Below are 14,023 nucleotides of genomic sequence, written 5' to 3' on the forward strand. Positions count from 1 at the left end.
TATCCAATTTGTTTATAATATTGTAAAAATATTATGTATTTGAATGCATTTCTGCCTTTATGTGATATTTTATAGATATGTTTGATACTGACATGTAATTGTCCTCTTTATAGAAACTTGTGTATTTGCATACTTGGGTTTAGCTATTTTCAGTTTTCGATTGATTATCAAGCCATCCTTAGTAATTTGGAGCATTGTAAGTTAATTTCATTTGTTTAAAGTATTTTGGATGTTTTTATTAAACTTTTATTAAATTGAGATTAGGAATATATTCCTTTCTTTCCATAGAGGTATTTCTGTGAATAATATATTAACCTTTTACATTAAAATCATTAAATTTGAATTGTCTTTCACAGTGATGAATATTGTACTATATATATATACAATTGAATTGATCATATGTGTAAACAAGTTCTTTAATTTACACAACATATTGTTCATATAAATTATTTTTTTTTTAAAGTTAAAGATATATTTAAGTAGCATCTGTTGGATGGCATATTCTTGATTATTTAATCCATTTTGTGATATTTGCTGTCACCACTATACGCTTCTTATCCTTATAATCTTGGCTTTGTTAAAATTTAAGATAACAAATTATTAAAACTTATTGAAAAGTTTTCTTTTTTTAATTTAGCTATTTTTATAAGAAGAAATTTTAATTAAATGGCATTGTGTGAAAATCAATTGATGTAAATAGTTTTCTTGTACCTTGAAAAAACATTCTGTTGATTATGTAGTTTGTTAAAACATAAATATCCCAAATGGAAAGTCTATTATGATAATAGCATTTTAAATTTTTGAAAAATGTAAACCAAAGGGTAATTGCAAATAATTAATGTCAATAAAAGAGAGGGGGGGGGACATGTAAAAAGCAAATTCAACCTGCTCTTTGCATCATAATCCCAGTGGTTCCATTTTTATGTTTTATTTTGTAAGACACATTCTTTACTTATAATAAAGATAAATGTGTGTGTGTGTGTGTATTTGTTATGACACTCTACAAGCTATACCTTTTGACCTAGAGGTACCAAACTTACCACATACATATTTTGAAAGGTAGGAATGTGCAACTTGGAGCTCATTTTTTGAAATATTAATTAAAAATTAAACAAGATTTTGGCTTTTTTCCCCATGATAACTTACAAAAATATTATAGTACAAAAATAATTTTTATATCTTAAAATTTACATTTTTTTTCATTGATATAATGTTAATTTTTTTGCTGTATAATATTTTTCTATATTTAATTAATTAAAAAATATTTTATATTTTTCAACAATAATTGTAACAATTATCGAACAAATATTAAATATATCACAGATGATAATACAAAAAATAAAAAGGGAGGGGCGGGGAAGAAAGAAAGAAATCTCTAGAATTCTGGAAGAAACTAAAGTTATTAATAAAAGGTCACTATTAAATTTGCAGATTTTGTTTTATAGTCTGAATTAACTGTTCTGCTTTTAACACAATTAATGGTAAAACAAACTTAAAATAAGCAAGCAATATATTTACTTAATTCTAACAAGATTCTGTAAAAGATTTAAATTTATATTTAAAGTAATATTATAATAAAGAAAAAAATGCCAGATTTTACATTGTTTTAATTGGAAATTACATTGTTAAAGTGTATCCATTTTTACAAACTTAAGGGTAGTTGACAAAAAGTAAAAATAAGGAAATGTATAGTAAAAAGGTTCTAATTATGAATTATTATCTCAAAATTTGTAGCTTAAATATATCTTGCTGAAAATCCATGAAGAACAAGTTACATAAAATATTTAATTAAAAGTTTTAGTGACTGTTAATCATAGCAAATCACTTTGTCAAAAATGGGTGGTGCTACTGTTTATTTACATATGTATAGATATATAAGATGAATATATATAGGTATATAAGTAGCATTATACATCTGCCTCTTTTTTACATTTATTTCAATGAATGGAAGTAGTATCGTATTATTGAAAACTTTTGAAGGGGAATTTTATTTAATAAAAGTAGTTGATTGGCTGAGGCTGTTAAGTCAAATTCTATGTGATGAAGCATTTTTCCGCCTTGGACTTGGAATAAAATATCTAAAAAATCTTGTATCTATTATCAGCAAATTACAATCCCATATGCATCTGTTAATTTGGATTTCTTTTTTTATAGTAGTAAAAAAAATTAAAATAAAAAATGGCTTATTAATTGCTTGCCTGTCTATAGGTGTGAGAGATAAGAGCTTATTTTTTTAAGCTTACTCCTAATCTTTTATATATTTGCTTGATTTTAATTATGCATTTAGTTTTTAATTCTTTTCTTATGTTACAATATTTCAAATGAGTTAATTGAAGCAAATATGATAAACCATTAAATCATTTGTTAAAATAATTTTTTCTGTATGCTTAAATGAAATCTTTTGTAAGGTACTAAATTTTATTATTATTTTATTTTTAGGTATTATGCTTACTTGGACGAGCTCTTAACATATATCCTTTGAGCTATGTTGTAAACCATTTCCGCGAGCACAAAATAAATAAGAAAATGATGTTCATTATGTGGTTCAGTGGTAAGTTCTGTAGTGCTAATATTTAATTTCATTGTTTTTATTTTAATTTGCATAAATTATAAGTTTTTTTTGTAGTAATTTTTCTATATATTATTTGATATTTTGCAGACATATAAACCTAATGCTTGTTGAGTATTGCACTATATATTTTTCATAAATTTGCCTTACATATTACAATCATAATACTTTTATTGAAATATGTCATAACTGTTCTATTTGGTATTTTACCAGGTTTGAGAGGTGCTATATCATATGCCTTAGCTTTGCATTTAGAATTTGAAGATGAGAAAAGACATGTTATTGTTACAACGACTCTGATCATTGTTTTGTTTACAACACTTGTACTTGGAGGATCTACAATGCCTTTGATGAAGGTATATATAAGAAAAGTTCATAAGAAAATCCATAACTATCGATAATCTTGATATATAATTATTGTTTGAATTGAATTATAAATACTGTATATATGCTATTTATTTTTGAAGAAATTTTGATGCAATTTAATATATTATTTTATAAAATTTTGTAAATGACATTTTAAATAAATTTGTCTTCTTTAGGCAAATTTCAAAGAAAATTTTAGTTGCTTAATTATTTTATTTAATAAAATAAGTTCTTAAAATTCTACATTTGAGCTACATTTAGTTTTTTATATTGGTTGAAATTATTCTCTCAAAAACATGGCATTAAAAATTTTAAATGCTACTGGAAATATTTTCATAAGTGATAAAAAGAAATGTGAAGTTTTAAAAGTCCCCCACCCCAAATAAAAAATGAATGAAAAGGAAAAATTTAGGTAATAAATAGTTTTTCCTTGTTTCTGTTATTAGGGAAGTTGTAGATTAAAACACTTATGAGTATGTTGAATAGAAAAAGCAATTACCATTTTCAAAATGTCATAAAATTAATTTGATGAAAAACTAGAAGCAGTGTGGGGGAAAAAAAAAATGCAGGTTAAGTTTTATATCAGCGAAAACACTATATAGATTTTCCCCTTCAGCATTTTGAACTTCGTTTTTAATATTACTTGCTTAAAAATACTTATTTTCTTTAATTTTTCAATTTTTTTTAATGTATGTTAAATTAATTTTTTTCTTGTCAAAAATGCTTAGCTATAAACTTTCTAAACACTCCCACACCTCCCTCTTTTCTTTTGCTGGATATTTCCCTTGCTTAAGAACAAATTTCGGGAAAGATGTTTTTAATGTATTGAAATAAAACATGTATACATTTAATGAAAAAAATTTAACAACTATTTTTCGTGGACAATAATTTGATAATAATTAACCTTGTTTTAGATTTTTTGTTGACAATAATATAACAATTTACCTTGTTTATAATAAACAAAATTGTGTAATCTTTTCAGTTCTTGAAAGCTGGTAAGAAACCAAGAAGGAAGAGGAAGGGACAAAATACTGAGATTTCTCTGAGTAAAACGAAAGAAATGGTATTGAACTTGTCATTTATGAAATATTTTATTTCAAAATCATTTTTGATTAATTTTCAGTATTTTTTTTTCTTTCTACATAAAAATTTATTTATATTTTTATATTTTTTGAATCTAAAAAGTTAAAAGGTCTGTAATGTTTTATTAGTATCATATTCATGAAAATGCTTTTACTTTTTTAAAACATTAAAAATATTATTAAATATTTATTTTACTTTAATTCCATTGTATTTTTTATCATTATAATTTATGTTTAATAGTTTTATATATTCATTATCATGATACTATCTTTGAAATTTTTGTGTTTTAATATTCTCATTAGATATGGGATTGCATATGTTAATTTATAAAATAGTCTACTATCCTAAAGTTTGGTTATAATATATGAACTTTTCATTAACAAGTAGTAACAATATTAAACTATCATAATGAGTTTTAAATGATATAAGAAATCTGATTAAAAGCTTAATTATCCAAGCATTGCAATTGCAGAAGTTATTAGTTATATTAAATTCCGCATTGAATTTTTTAAATCTATATTTTATGGAAAATAATTTAATGTCTAAACAGTTTTATTTTAATTTTCAGTTTTTAAGAATTTTAAAATAGTTTTAATTTAGATAATTTATTTCTCTTTTTTTGTCAAAAAATTAATAGAACTTTAACGTGTCAATAGTTAAGTTTTTTTAGTTATTTAATTTTTGATGTTTTGTGAAGTGTTAGGGAATATTATTGAAAGAATTGTAGAATTGTTAAAAAATTGGTTGGTATATGGTTGAAAAGATTTCACAATTTATGATATGCACGCTTCTGTGTTGGAGAAAAGTTATGCTGGTAGTAATGAACATACAAATATAGAAATTAAAATAAAAATGAATTTTTTTTTTCTTTCTTTTGGCTTGTATGGAAATGAAAGTTCTTTAAATTCCAAAGCTTACTCCTGAAGTAAGAAATTAGAAGAAATATTAAGACTCAGTAATTTAATGATTATCAAATATTATTAGATATTCCTTAGTTGTTGAAATGTATTATCATTTCCAAATATATATAATAACACTTTTAAAAAAACTAAAATTATCGTTCAAATAGAATTTCCTTAACTGCACCAATGCAGATATGGATGATATATTCTACATTTAACTGTTTTTACAAGATATGATCTGTTTCTGAAAAAGGCAAAGTGATTGAAATTTTGGCATTCTTTACCTTCTGATTAAGAAAGGAAGTATAATCTAATATATAAAAATCTCATATTGCGGTGTTTGTGTTCGTACTCCCCCGAAACGGCTTGACCGATTTTTATGAAATTTTTTATATGTATTTGGTAGGTATAAGAATTGGTTGTAAAGTATATTTCATAACGCTAGGTAATTAGGTGTCCCTATCCAGAATTTACCCCTTTTTTAATTTTTTTATTTGGCATTAAAAAATACATATAACCCCAAATTTTCATCCTCCTACCCCCCACCCCCACCTCCCACCCTCCCATTTTTTAATCGCAATTTTAGTATTTTGTATGAACTATATCCAAATAATTAACCCATCGTTGGTATTTCAAACAGAACGAAATGATTTATGTGTTGTATGACAGATGTGCTACGTCCACCCGGCGATGTAAAGTTACTGTCTATGAAAATACTGTATTCATAAAACTGTCCACTAATTTCTGCACTATCGTTGATTTGCAAAATGCTTGCATATTTCCCGATGTATGCACGCAATACATAAATCATGTATGGCTGGCAGAAAGAACCATTTTGGCAGCGAAAGTTGTGGACGTTGACGATTTAAACTTCAAGATACGGCAATCGTTTCCAGGCGACTTGGTTTCATACAAATTGATCAATACAGTTTGCGATGCTAACGAAGCTGTAAGTTATCCAACAGAGTTTTTGAACTCACTGGATTTGCCAGGTATGTCAGCACACCTTCTATGACTAAAAGTTGGATCTCCGGTTATTTTACTTCGGAATTTGAATCCACCACGGCTGTGCAATGGCATGAGATTGGTCATTAAAAAATTGATTAAAAACATCGAAGCCACCATTTTGAATGGCAAATTCCAAGCCGAAAATGTTTTGCTGCCATGAATTTCAATGATTCTCACAGACGTAGTGTGCCAATTGAATTCAAACTCGTTCAATTTCCTATTAGATTGGCATTCGCAATGACAATCAATAAGTCCCAAATGATGTCTGTTTGAGGCTTAGATTTGGGCACGCTATGTTTCTCTCTCGGACAATTATACGTGACATGTTCTGGCGTGGACAAACCATCAAGCTTATTTGTGTTGGCTAAAGACGGTCTGACAATAAATATTGTACACTCAATTGCTCTTTGAAATGAATATTGATTTTCTTTATTTCATTTTTATACGTTAGGATAAAAAATATATTACTTTTTTCACATTACATTTAACTTTTAAGAGATCAAAAAATGTATATGTTCGTTCGTTATAAAATGAATGATTTATGTATTTTTGTTTTTATCGGCGATCATCGTCTACAGCGCTCCATTCCTCTTTCTGTCATAGATCCCATCCCCACACACTTACAATACATTTGTTATTTTTTAATTAACAACCAAAATATTCACTAAAAACAATTTATATGGCAGAACAGCGTTTAACGGGTCAGCTAGGGGATTTTATGTAATAATATAAGAAGAATATCTGGAATCAATGTCAAATCAGTCAAATATTAATCTTTTACAATGTAGAACTTGTGGAAAGTGCTTTCTTGTCTTATGCAAATATAAGGGGCGAAATAAATCTCAGTAAGCATGGCAGAAAACTCAGTTCCACAAAACAAGCTTAAAAATGACAGTGAAATCATCTTCCATTTGAATAGTTATTTATTTACTGAACTAAACATTAGCTTTCACTTTAAATTAATGTCATATTGTTTTAGTGCTGTTTTCAATTGTTTTGATATTGAAATATTACTATAAATTAAATTAATATCATATTGTTTTAGTGCTGTTTTCATTTGTTTTGATATTGAAATATTACTATAAAAACTGGAATAAAATGTAAAATCAAATTAAAATGCTATAAATGTTATTTTGTTAACTCAGGTTATTCAACTATTAAACTTGCTTAGCTTTTAAGTAGTATTAATTAAAATGTTTTTGCTTGGTGGCATCATTGGGAAAATGACAATAACAAGAGTTAGACAAAATAAAAAGAATTATAAAAAAATACAGGAGGGAAGAAAATTTAGAAACTATTGATTTTAAGTAACAAGAAATACGGGTTTCATCTAACAATTTTCATTAAAGAATTTAGGTTCTTTTTAATTTTCAAGTGTTTTATTATTATTAGATCACCATTAGAATTGCATTTTCAAACATTTTCTAGAAAATTAGTGAGAAAACACTGCAACTGAAATTTTCGTTAACTCATAAAAGTGATTTTAGGAATGTTGTTGAAAAATTATATATTTTTATAGAGTAAATTATACATTTTCAAGTAATTATCTGAGAAATTTTTTATTTCATAATTGTTTAATTCACTCTAAGTTTCATTATTAATTTCTTATCCATAATATATTATAATTTATAAGCTTTAGGCACTAGTATTTAAATTGTTTTAAATATATGATCATACCAATTTATATAAAAAAAATTATACAAAAATATTAGTAGGATATCAGATGCTTGTGATAACTTTTTGTTTTATATACATATTGAATGCAAAATATGTAAATGTAGTTGCTATCATTGAACTTTTTCTAAATGTATGGTGTTGGGCTTTTTAACTAAAAGCAGGGAAAAAAAAAAAAAAAAAAAATCTTAAATGATTAATTTTTTTTCTAGGGTAAAACTATTGATGCTGAACATTTGTCAGAATTGACTGAAGAAGAGTATGAAGTAAATTTCATGAAGAGCAACCTGAAAGGTTTTGTGAAATTGGATGTCAAATATTTGATACCATTTTTTACTAGAAGATTTACACACCAGGTAAAACCCATATTTTTCCCTCTGTTATATATGTGAAAACGAGAACATAAATTTCCATACAGATTGTTAATTACTTCTTTTACCTTCAGCATGATATCATGATCTTAATGGAGAATATTTCCTTTTTATCTTTCTGTAAAAATTTTGAGTGTATTTAATGCAAAAAATACTTATTTTTTAAAAATAATCAAACAGTCATTTAAGACTTTGAAATGCTTCATCAAGCTCCAGTTTTATTTCTTATTAAGGAATGTTGTAGTTTTTGTGGTTTATTTATGTTTATTAACTTTAATTTTAAATATTAACATCATTTAAAACTGGTTATTTTTGTTTTGATTGCTAAGTTTTTGACAGAATTTTTTTTGCAAACAAATTAGTGTATTTATTTCTGGAGGATTTTAATAATTCACGCTTCTTTTATTTGTTTTAAATATGTTACTGATTTAAAACAAAAAATATTTATGTAAAATTTACTTCACTATTCTTATTTTAGTGTTAATAAAGATTGTAAATATAAACAACTCCTTAAAAACAACTTTTTAACATTTCAGTATATCAAGGGATTTCAATAAAATTTTCTTTCTTGCTGTAAAAAAACCCAACGTCTTTTTAAAATTATTTCATTTTTAAATCCTTAATTTTTCTTAGCTTCAAATGGCAATGTCATTGGGTCTTTTTCCCTTTTAATTTTGTATTCAAAAAAATCATTTTGCTGAATCGATCATTGATAGCCAAATGTTATTTCTTTTCACCATTTACATATAAGTAATTTTTATAGAAATTGAAAGCAAACGGTGAATTTTCTTTGATACATTTGAAACTTTATTTTCAGTGGTTTATGCAATATCATTTTATATTGCAAAAAAACAACTAAATATTACATATTTGATGTCAATATTTCAATTGCTTGCAATTATTGAAATCTGTCTATTACTAATATATATAAAATTTTACTATTCTTTTACAAATGTCAAAACAAGAATGCATATTTGTTAATTTATTTTCAAAATGAAAAAACTTTTGTTGATGGACATAATCTTGATTCAATAAAAAAAATTTTATTAGTTAAATAACTTAAAAAACTTTTACAATAATTTAGATAACAATAATCAAGTTTTTTTTAGTTACAAATTTTATATGTGGTCTCACTTTTTTATTTTCCCCCTTCTGTTAATTGTATTATTCAAATATATTTTTGCTCTCTAAAATAAAAAAAAAAAAAAAATCTGTTATAAAAATATTCAGTTTGTTATCAGTCAGAATTGCTTAAGTTTCTGTCCATTTCTATTTAATCTTACACGCTATTTCTTAATTGTCGTCCTGACAGTTACATCTCTATTTCCTGTTCCAAAATATGTGCATTCACTTGGCAGATTTATTGTATTCTAAAGCTCTGAGCATAATTATTTGGTTAGTAACAAATTACAGGAAGATATTTTGTAAAACTTTCCAAAGTTATATATATGCACTCTCAGCATTTAATGCACAAAACGAACTAAGAAGATAGGATCAATTAACTTAACTACCTCACAATGTTTATGTGCACCAATTTATTAAGAAGATTGATTATTAATTGCAAATTATTAACAAGTTACCTGTCTAAAATGTTGGCATTGGTTTATTCTGTTTGCATTTGAATTTATTGGATATTAAACTATATTTGTTGGGAAAAACTCCTTATTCCAAATATTACAGTCAAATATAAATGTTATGAAATTTCCTTTTTAAATACTAATGGATTTATTTTATATTTTCTAAAATAACAGGAAGTAAAAGACTGCAAAAGTCAGATGACAGATTTGACAAATCAGTGGTATCAAGCAATTCGAGGGCCATCTGAAACTGATTCTTCAGATGAAGAGGTGGATATGTGACAAAGAATTTCTTCTAAACGAACAAAAGATGCCAAGTTCTGACATACCAATTTTTTATAGATCTGAACATTATATGTTTGTATAAATATATACAAATCAAAAGTTGGATGTTAAAACATCATAATGTCAATGTAAATATTAAATTTTTCAATTTCTTGAAGACATGTACCTCATTCTTGTGTGATCAATGGAGCTTTCATTTGATAATTAAAAATGCGAAAAAATATATTTAAAAACTGCTTATTTTAAGAATTAATCTTCAGTTTAATATGTTTTATTTATTTAAAATTATTGCATATAAATTATGAAATTGCATTATATTTGATCATTGGATGTATAAAAATTGCTCATACAATTTTGCAGCTTTTGTCCAAATTCTGTAGTGAGAAGTCGATTGTTTCGATTAATATTACCTGTCTGTATATTTATTAAGAATCAAACTGTAGATTTAATTCTTAATGTCTTGTCAAATTAGTCTTTAGTAGTGATTTGATTGTTAGTGATTTCAAAGGTTGTTTTTTTTTATGTAACTGTATAAAGATTTATTGTTTTTGAAACATGTTCCTATATTATAAGGAATACGCTCAGATACTTTAAGCAGTATTTTATTATTTCATGTTGAAATGTTAGCTATCTTTTCTTAAAATGACTATCTTTATTTTTTGTGTTTCTGAGAAATTCTCAAATTTTTAAATATAGACAAATAATAATCATATTTAAAAATATTTTTTAAAGACTTTTTTTTTTCTACAAAAATTTCTTTGTTAGATTATTTTATATTTCTATTTCAATAATGCTTGATGATCCAATGTAATTAAGTAATGTTATGTGTTCTTTGCAATGACTAATATTTGTGTGTAGTTATATAATAATAGTTGCCAAGTTTTCTTGTTTTTATAATCTTTTAGTTTCTATCTCAAAATAAAAAATAAAAAAATAAAAAAAAATAAATCAAGCAATTTGGAATTATTAAAATTAAATAATAAAAAAAACAGTATGGAATGCTTTTCTTTTTCTTTTGTAGATATTAATTTGGAATGGGGAAATTATCTGTTTTAATAATTATAATAAATTTTTTTAAAGTGCTACTCCTGCCAAAATAATGTACATGTATATAAGATTAAATCTTTTGTATGTATATAGGCATCTTTATTATGAGGTCTTCATAAGAAATTGATTATTTTTATTACCTTTGTCAAAAATTTAGTAGCTATTGAGCAGATCTGACATTTCAGTTATACTTTGCAGAATTAATGTACGAATTTTAAAGTACCTTCAGTTATATTTGATCTCATTTAGAATGGAATTTCTCTTGGTTATCTTGACCTTTTTTTAAAAATATAAGCATGAGATGTATTTTAAAACTTTTGACTGTTATAAAAATGCTATTTCTTTAATCTCATTGCATATAGATTCGTATCTTATTTTTTAATTTCATAGTTAAAATTATTTAGAATTTGATAGTAGGAATTTGTCATGGAGTTGTGCATATCGAACAAAGTTTGTTATTGTTAGTAAGTAACTTTCCTCCTCTCCATCCCGCCATTCAGCCTAGCATTATAAAGATTTTCGATAGAAAATATAGGTTTCATTAAAATAGTTCTTTATTTAATCCTGATATATCATTGAAAAAATAGAAATTGGGTAATCTTCTAAGCAAATGTGTGTCAGTATTTTCCTCTCTCCCTTGCATTAGAAATTATTCTTAAAAAAATGTTTAAAATTTGATTATCATAATTAAATTACTACTTCTTTATCATGAAGTTAACTTTTGCAGATTATTTATTTGCTTAAAAAGTTTTCTTGCCAGAATATGTATAGATAAATTTTTAAGATGTCAATAAGTATAAATGTGTACTAAATTTGGTATTAAAATATATATAAACTAAAAAAAAAATGTTCTGTTTGTTGAACTATATATAAATGGAATCTTTGAATGTTTTGAATATAAAGTTGAAATTTATTTTGTGTGTTGTGAAACATGTTTTAAAAAAATCCTTGGGATTTGTGTTTTGAAATCTTGTTTTATTTGATTATATAAATATATATATTTAAGAGAAAACTTTATTCAAAAATAATTTTCCATATCTTTCATTTATTATTTCAGTTTTTAATTATTTATTTGTACCATTTCTTTATGACATTGATTTTCCTTTATATAAGTACTTTGTATAGTTTTTTTTTTAAGTATGTTCCGAAACACACTATTTTACAAAAATCTTTTCTTTATATATAAAATATTAATTTTATAAATTCAAATTACACTTTATTTTAAAAAATCAATTGGATATAATTATAACTTTTTTAAGAAAACAAATTTTTTAATGATTGTTGCTTGATTTACTGTTAGTCAATCTGTATATGCAGATTACCTAGTCATTTTAATTAAGTCATGTTTGTTTTTAGCACCATCTTCCCTACTTGTGTGATGATTTAATAATATGATATAGATGTATGAATTGATGTTTTGTTCATCAGAATGGCTATTGTTATAATATTAATCAAGAAAATTGCTGCACTTTGGTACACCATGTAATTGACTTACAATGGTGAAGTGTGATATTTAACCAAATTTTTATGATGCATGTTTTGAATTTCAATTAAAAAAAGCCATTGTTTTACTAATATTGCCTCTTTTTTGTGCTTCCTGGACATTAATCATTGTAATCTAAATTATTTTCATTACATACATTTTTGCAATGAAATTAATTTAATGCAGACCTTTCATAAATTCAGAAAGCAAAATTTGTTTTCATTTGTTTTTACAATGCATTTTTATTAAATCTTTTGCATTTTTACCTTATTCCCTGTTATCAAACAATTAAAGACTATTTAATTCAGAATTTTCCATGAATGGTGATCTGTTAATGTACAAATATCCTTAAAACAATTAAAATGTCCTTTTGTACAATATAGTCTCAGTAGCTTTGTGGTAGACAGAGATGTAACTCCTCTGCGGATCTGCAGTTTTTCGATTAATTTGGTGGGGGAATATTCTCATCTTTTCCCTGCCTTTTTAATAAAAATCGATTCTGCAATTTATTACATATACACACAAATAAGCTTTCCCTCTAAGTCTGTATTTATGATAGGTGAAAGGCTTTCCACATCAGCCATCAAAGTCAAGATTGAATATAGTAAAGAAATCCCCCCCCCTAAAAAAGGTATTATTAGCATATGAATGCCCACGAACATTGCAGAAAAAGACGCTCATTTATAAATTGTTAAAATCTTCTTTGAGAGTTTATCCTGTTTGTCAGAAGTATTCTCTTTCTTTGATATTAATGAAGTGTTATCTTGAACTGATGATTAAAGTCATTAATGTTGCAGGAAGTGATGTTTATGACACGGAGGTACATAAGTATCCTACTTATAGTTTATTGCAAGCTCTATAAAGGGAGCCAGTGGATAACTGGTGAATGGAAGTTGAACATTTCAGCCTATCTCCTCTAATGTCAAGAAGAGCATGTGTCCTGTCGACTAACATGTTTTTAAAGGCCTAAAGTTGAATGGAGTTTTAGTATCATGCACTCGGGCATAACTTCTGCAACAAGTAGACTAAGTGTAGAATCACTATAGACTATGTATAGTATATGTAGATTATTCTGACTGCAAAATATGTGCAAATTATGTAAAAAAAAAAAAAAAAAATCTACAGCTGAATTGTATAAAAAGAAGAAAGATAAAATGAGCAGGACTCTCTGTCAAAACATGAATTCAGTAGCAACAAGTACAAAGTAAAAGTTCTAAATTTTTATTATTTTTTTTTTTTGACGATCAATCAAGTCTAAGGAAAAAGGAAGCTGCAAATGAAATATCTGGTAAAGCTGTCGAATTGCAGAGAAATATTCATTTGAAAGATCTCAAAATTTCTTCTGCATCTGAATCTTGTACCCTAAAAGAAACTACTTGTTGTACCAATGTGACTGATGCTCAAAAGCATACCATGAAGCGCAAATTAAATTAGTCAATGAAGGACATGAAAAAAAAAAAATGCCAATGAATTGTTTGAGATATGCTGCAAAGGTCCATTTAGCATTAAAGAAATGTTTACTAAAATATCCTAATAAGGTATATTTACAATAAAATATTGGCTTTCACCTCATATTTACTATCCCATATAATTAAAATTTGTCCTGGGCAATATACTTCTTAAAGCATCTTTAGGAAAAATCACCAGCTATTGATTGA

The 14,023-nt window shown here is 25.5% G+C and overlaps 1 protein-coding gene across 1 annotated transcript in view; it reads left to right on the forward strand.

The window, feature by feature from the left end:
* Positions 1 to 12,457, forward strand: part of LOC129963678 (sodium/hydrogen exchanger 8-like) — a 30,063-nt gene extending 17,606 nt beyond the window's left edge. Inside the window, exons 11-16 of the mRNA XM_056078176.1 lie at positions 114 to 196; positions 2,440 to 2,551; positions 2,783 to 2,925; positions 3,918 to 3,998; positions 7,815 to 7,958; positions 9,725 to 12,457. Of these exons, the coding sequence (XP_055934151.1) occupies positions 114 to 196; positions 2,440 to 2,551; positions 2,783 to 2,925; positions 3,918 to 3,998; positions 7,815 to 7,958; positions 9,725 to 9,832 (671 nt within the window). The 3' untranslated portion in view covers positions 9,833 to 12,457. The remainder of the gene's footprint in view (positions 1 to 113; positions 197 to 2,439; positions 2,552 to 2,782; positions 2,926 to 3,917; positions 3,999 to 7,814; positions 7,959 to 9,724) is intronic.
* Positions 12,458 to 14,023: the final 1,566 nt, after the last annotated feature.

This window comes from Argiope bruennichi, chromosome 3 (assembly GCF_947563725.1).
Source record: "Argiope bruennichi chromosome 3, qqArgBrue1.1, whole genome shotgun sequence".
NCBI classification, from domain to species: domain Eukaryota; kingdom Metazoa; phylum Arthropoda; class Arachnida; order Araneae; family Araneidae; genus Argiope; species Argiope bruennichi.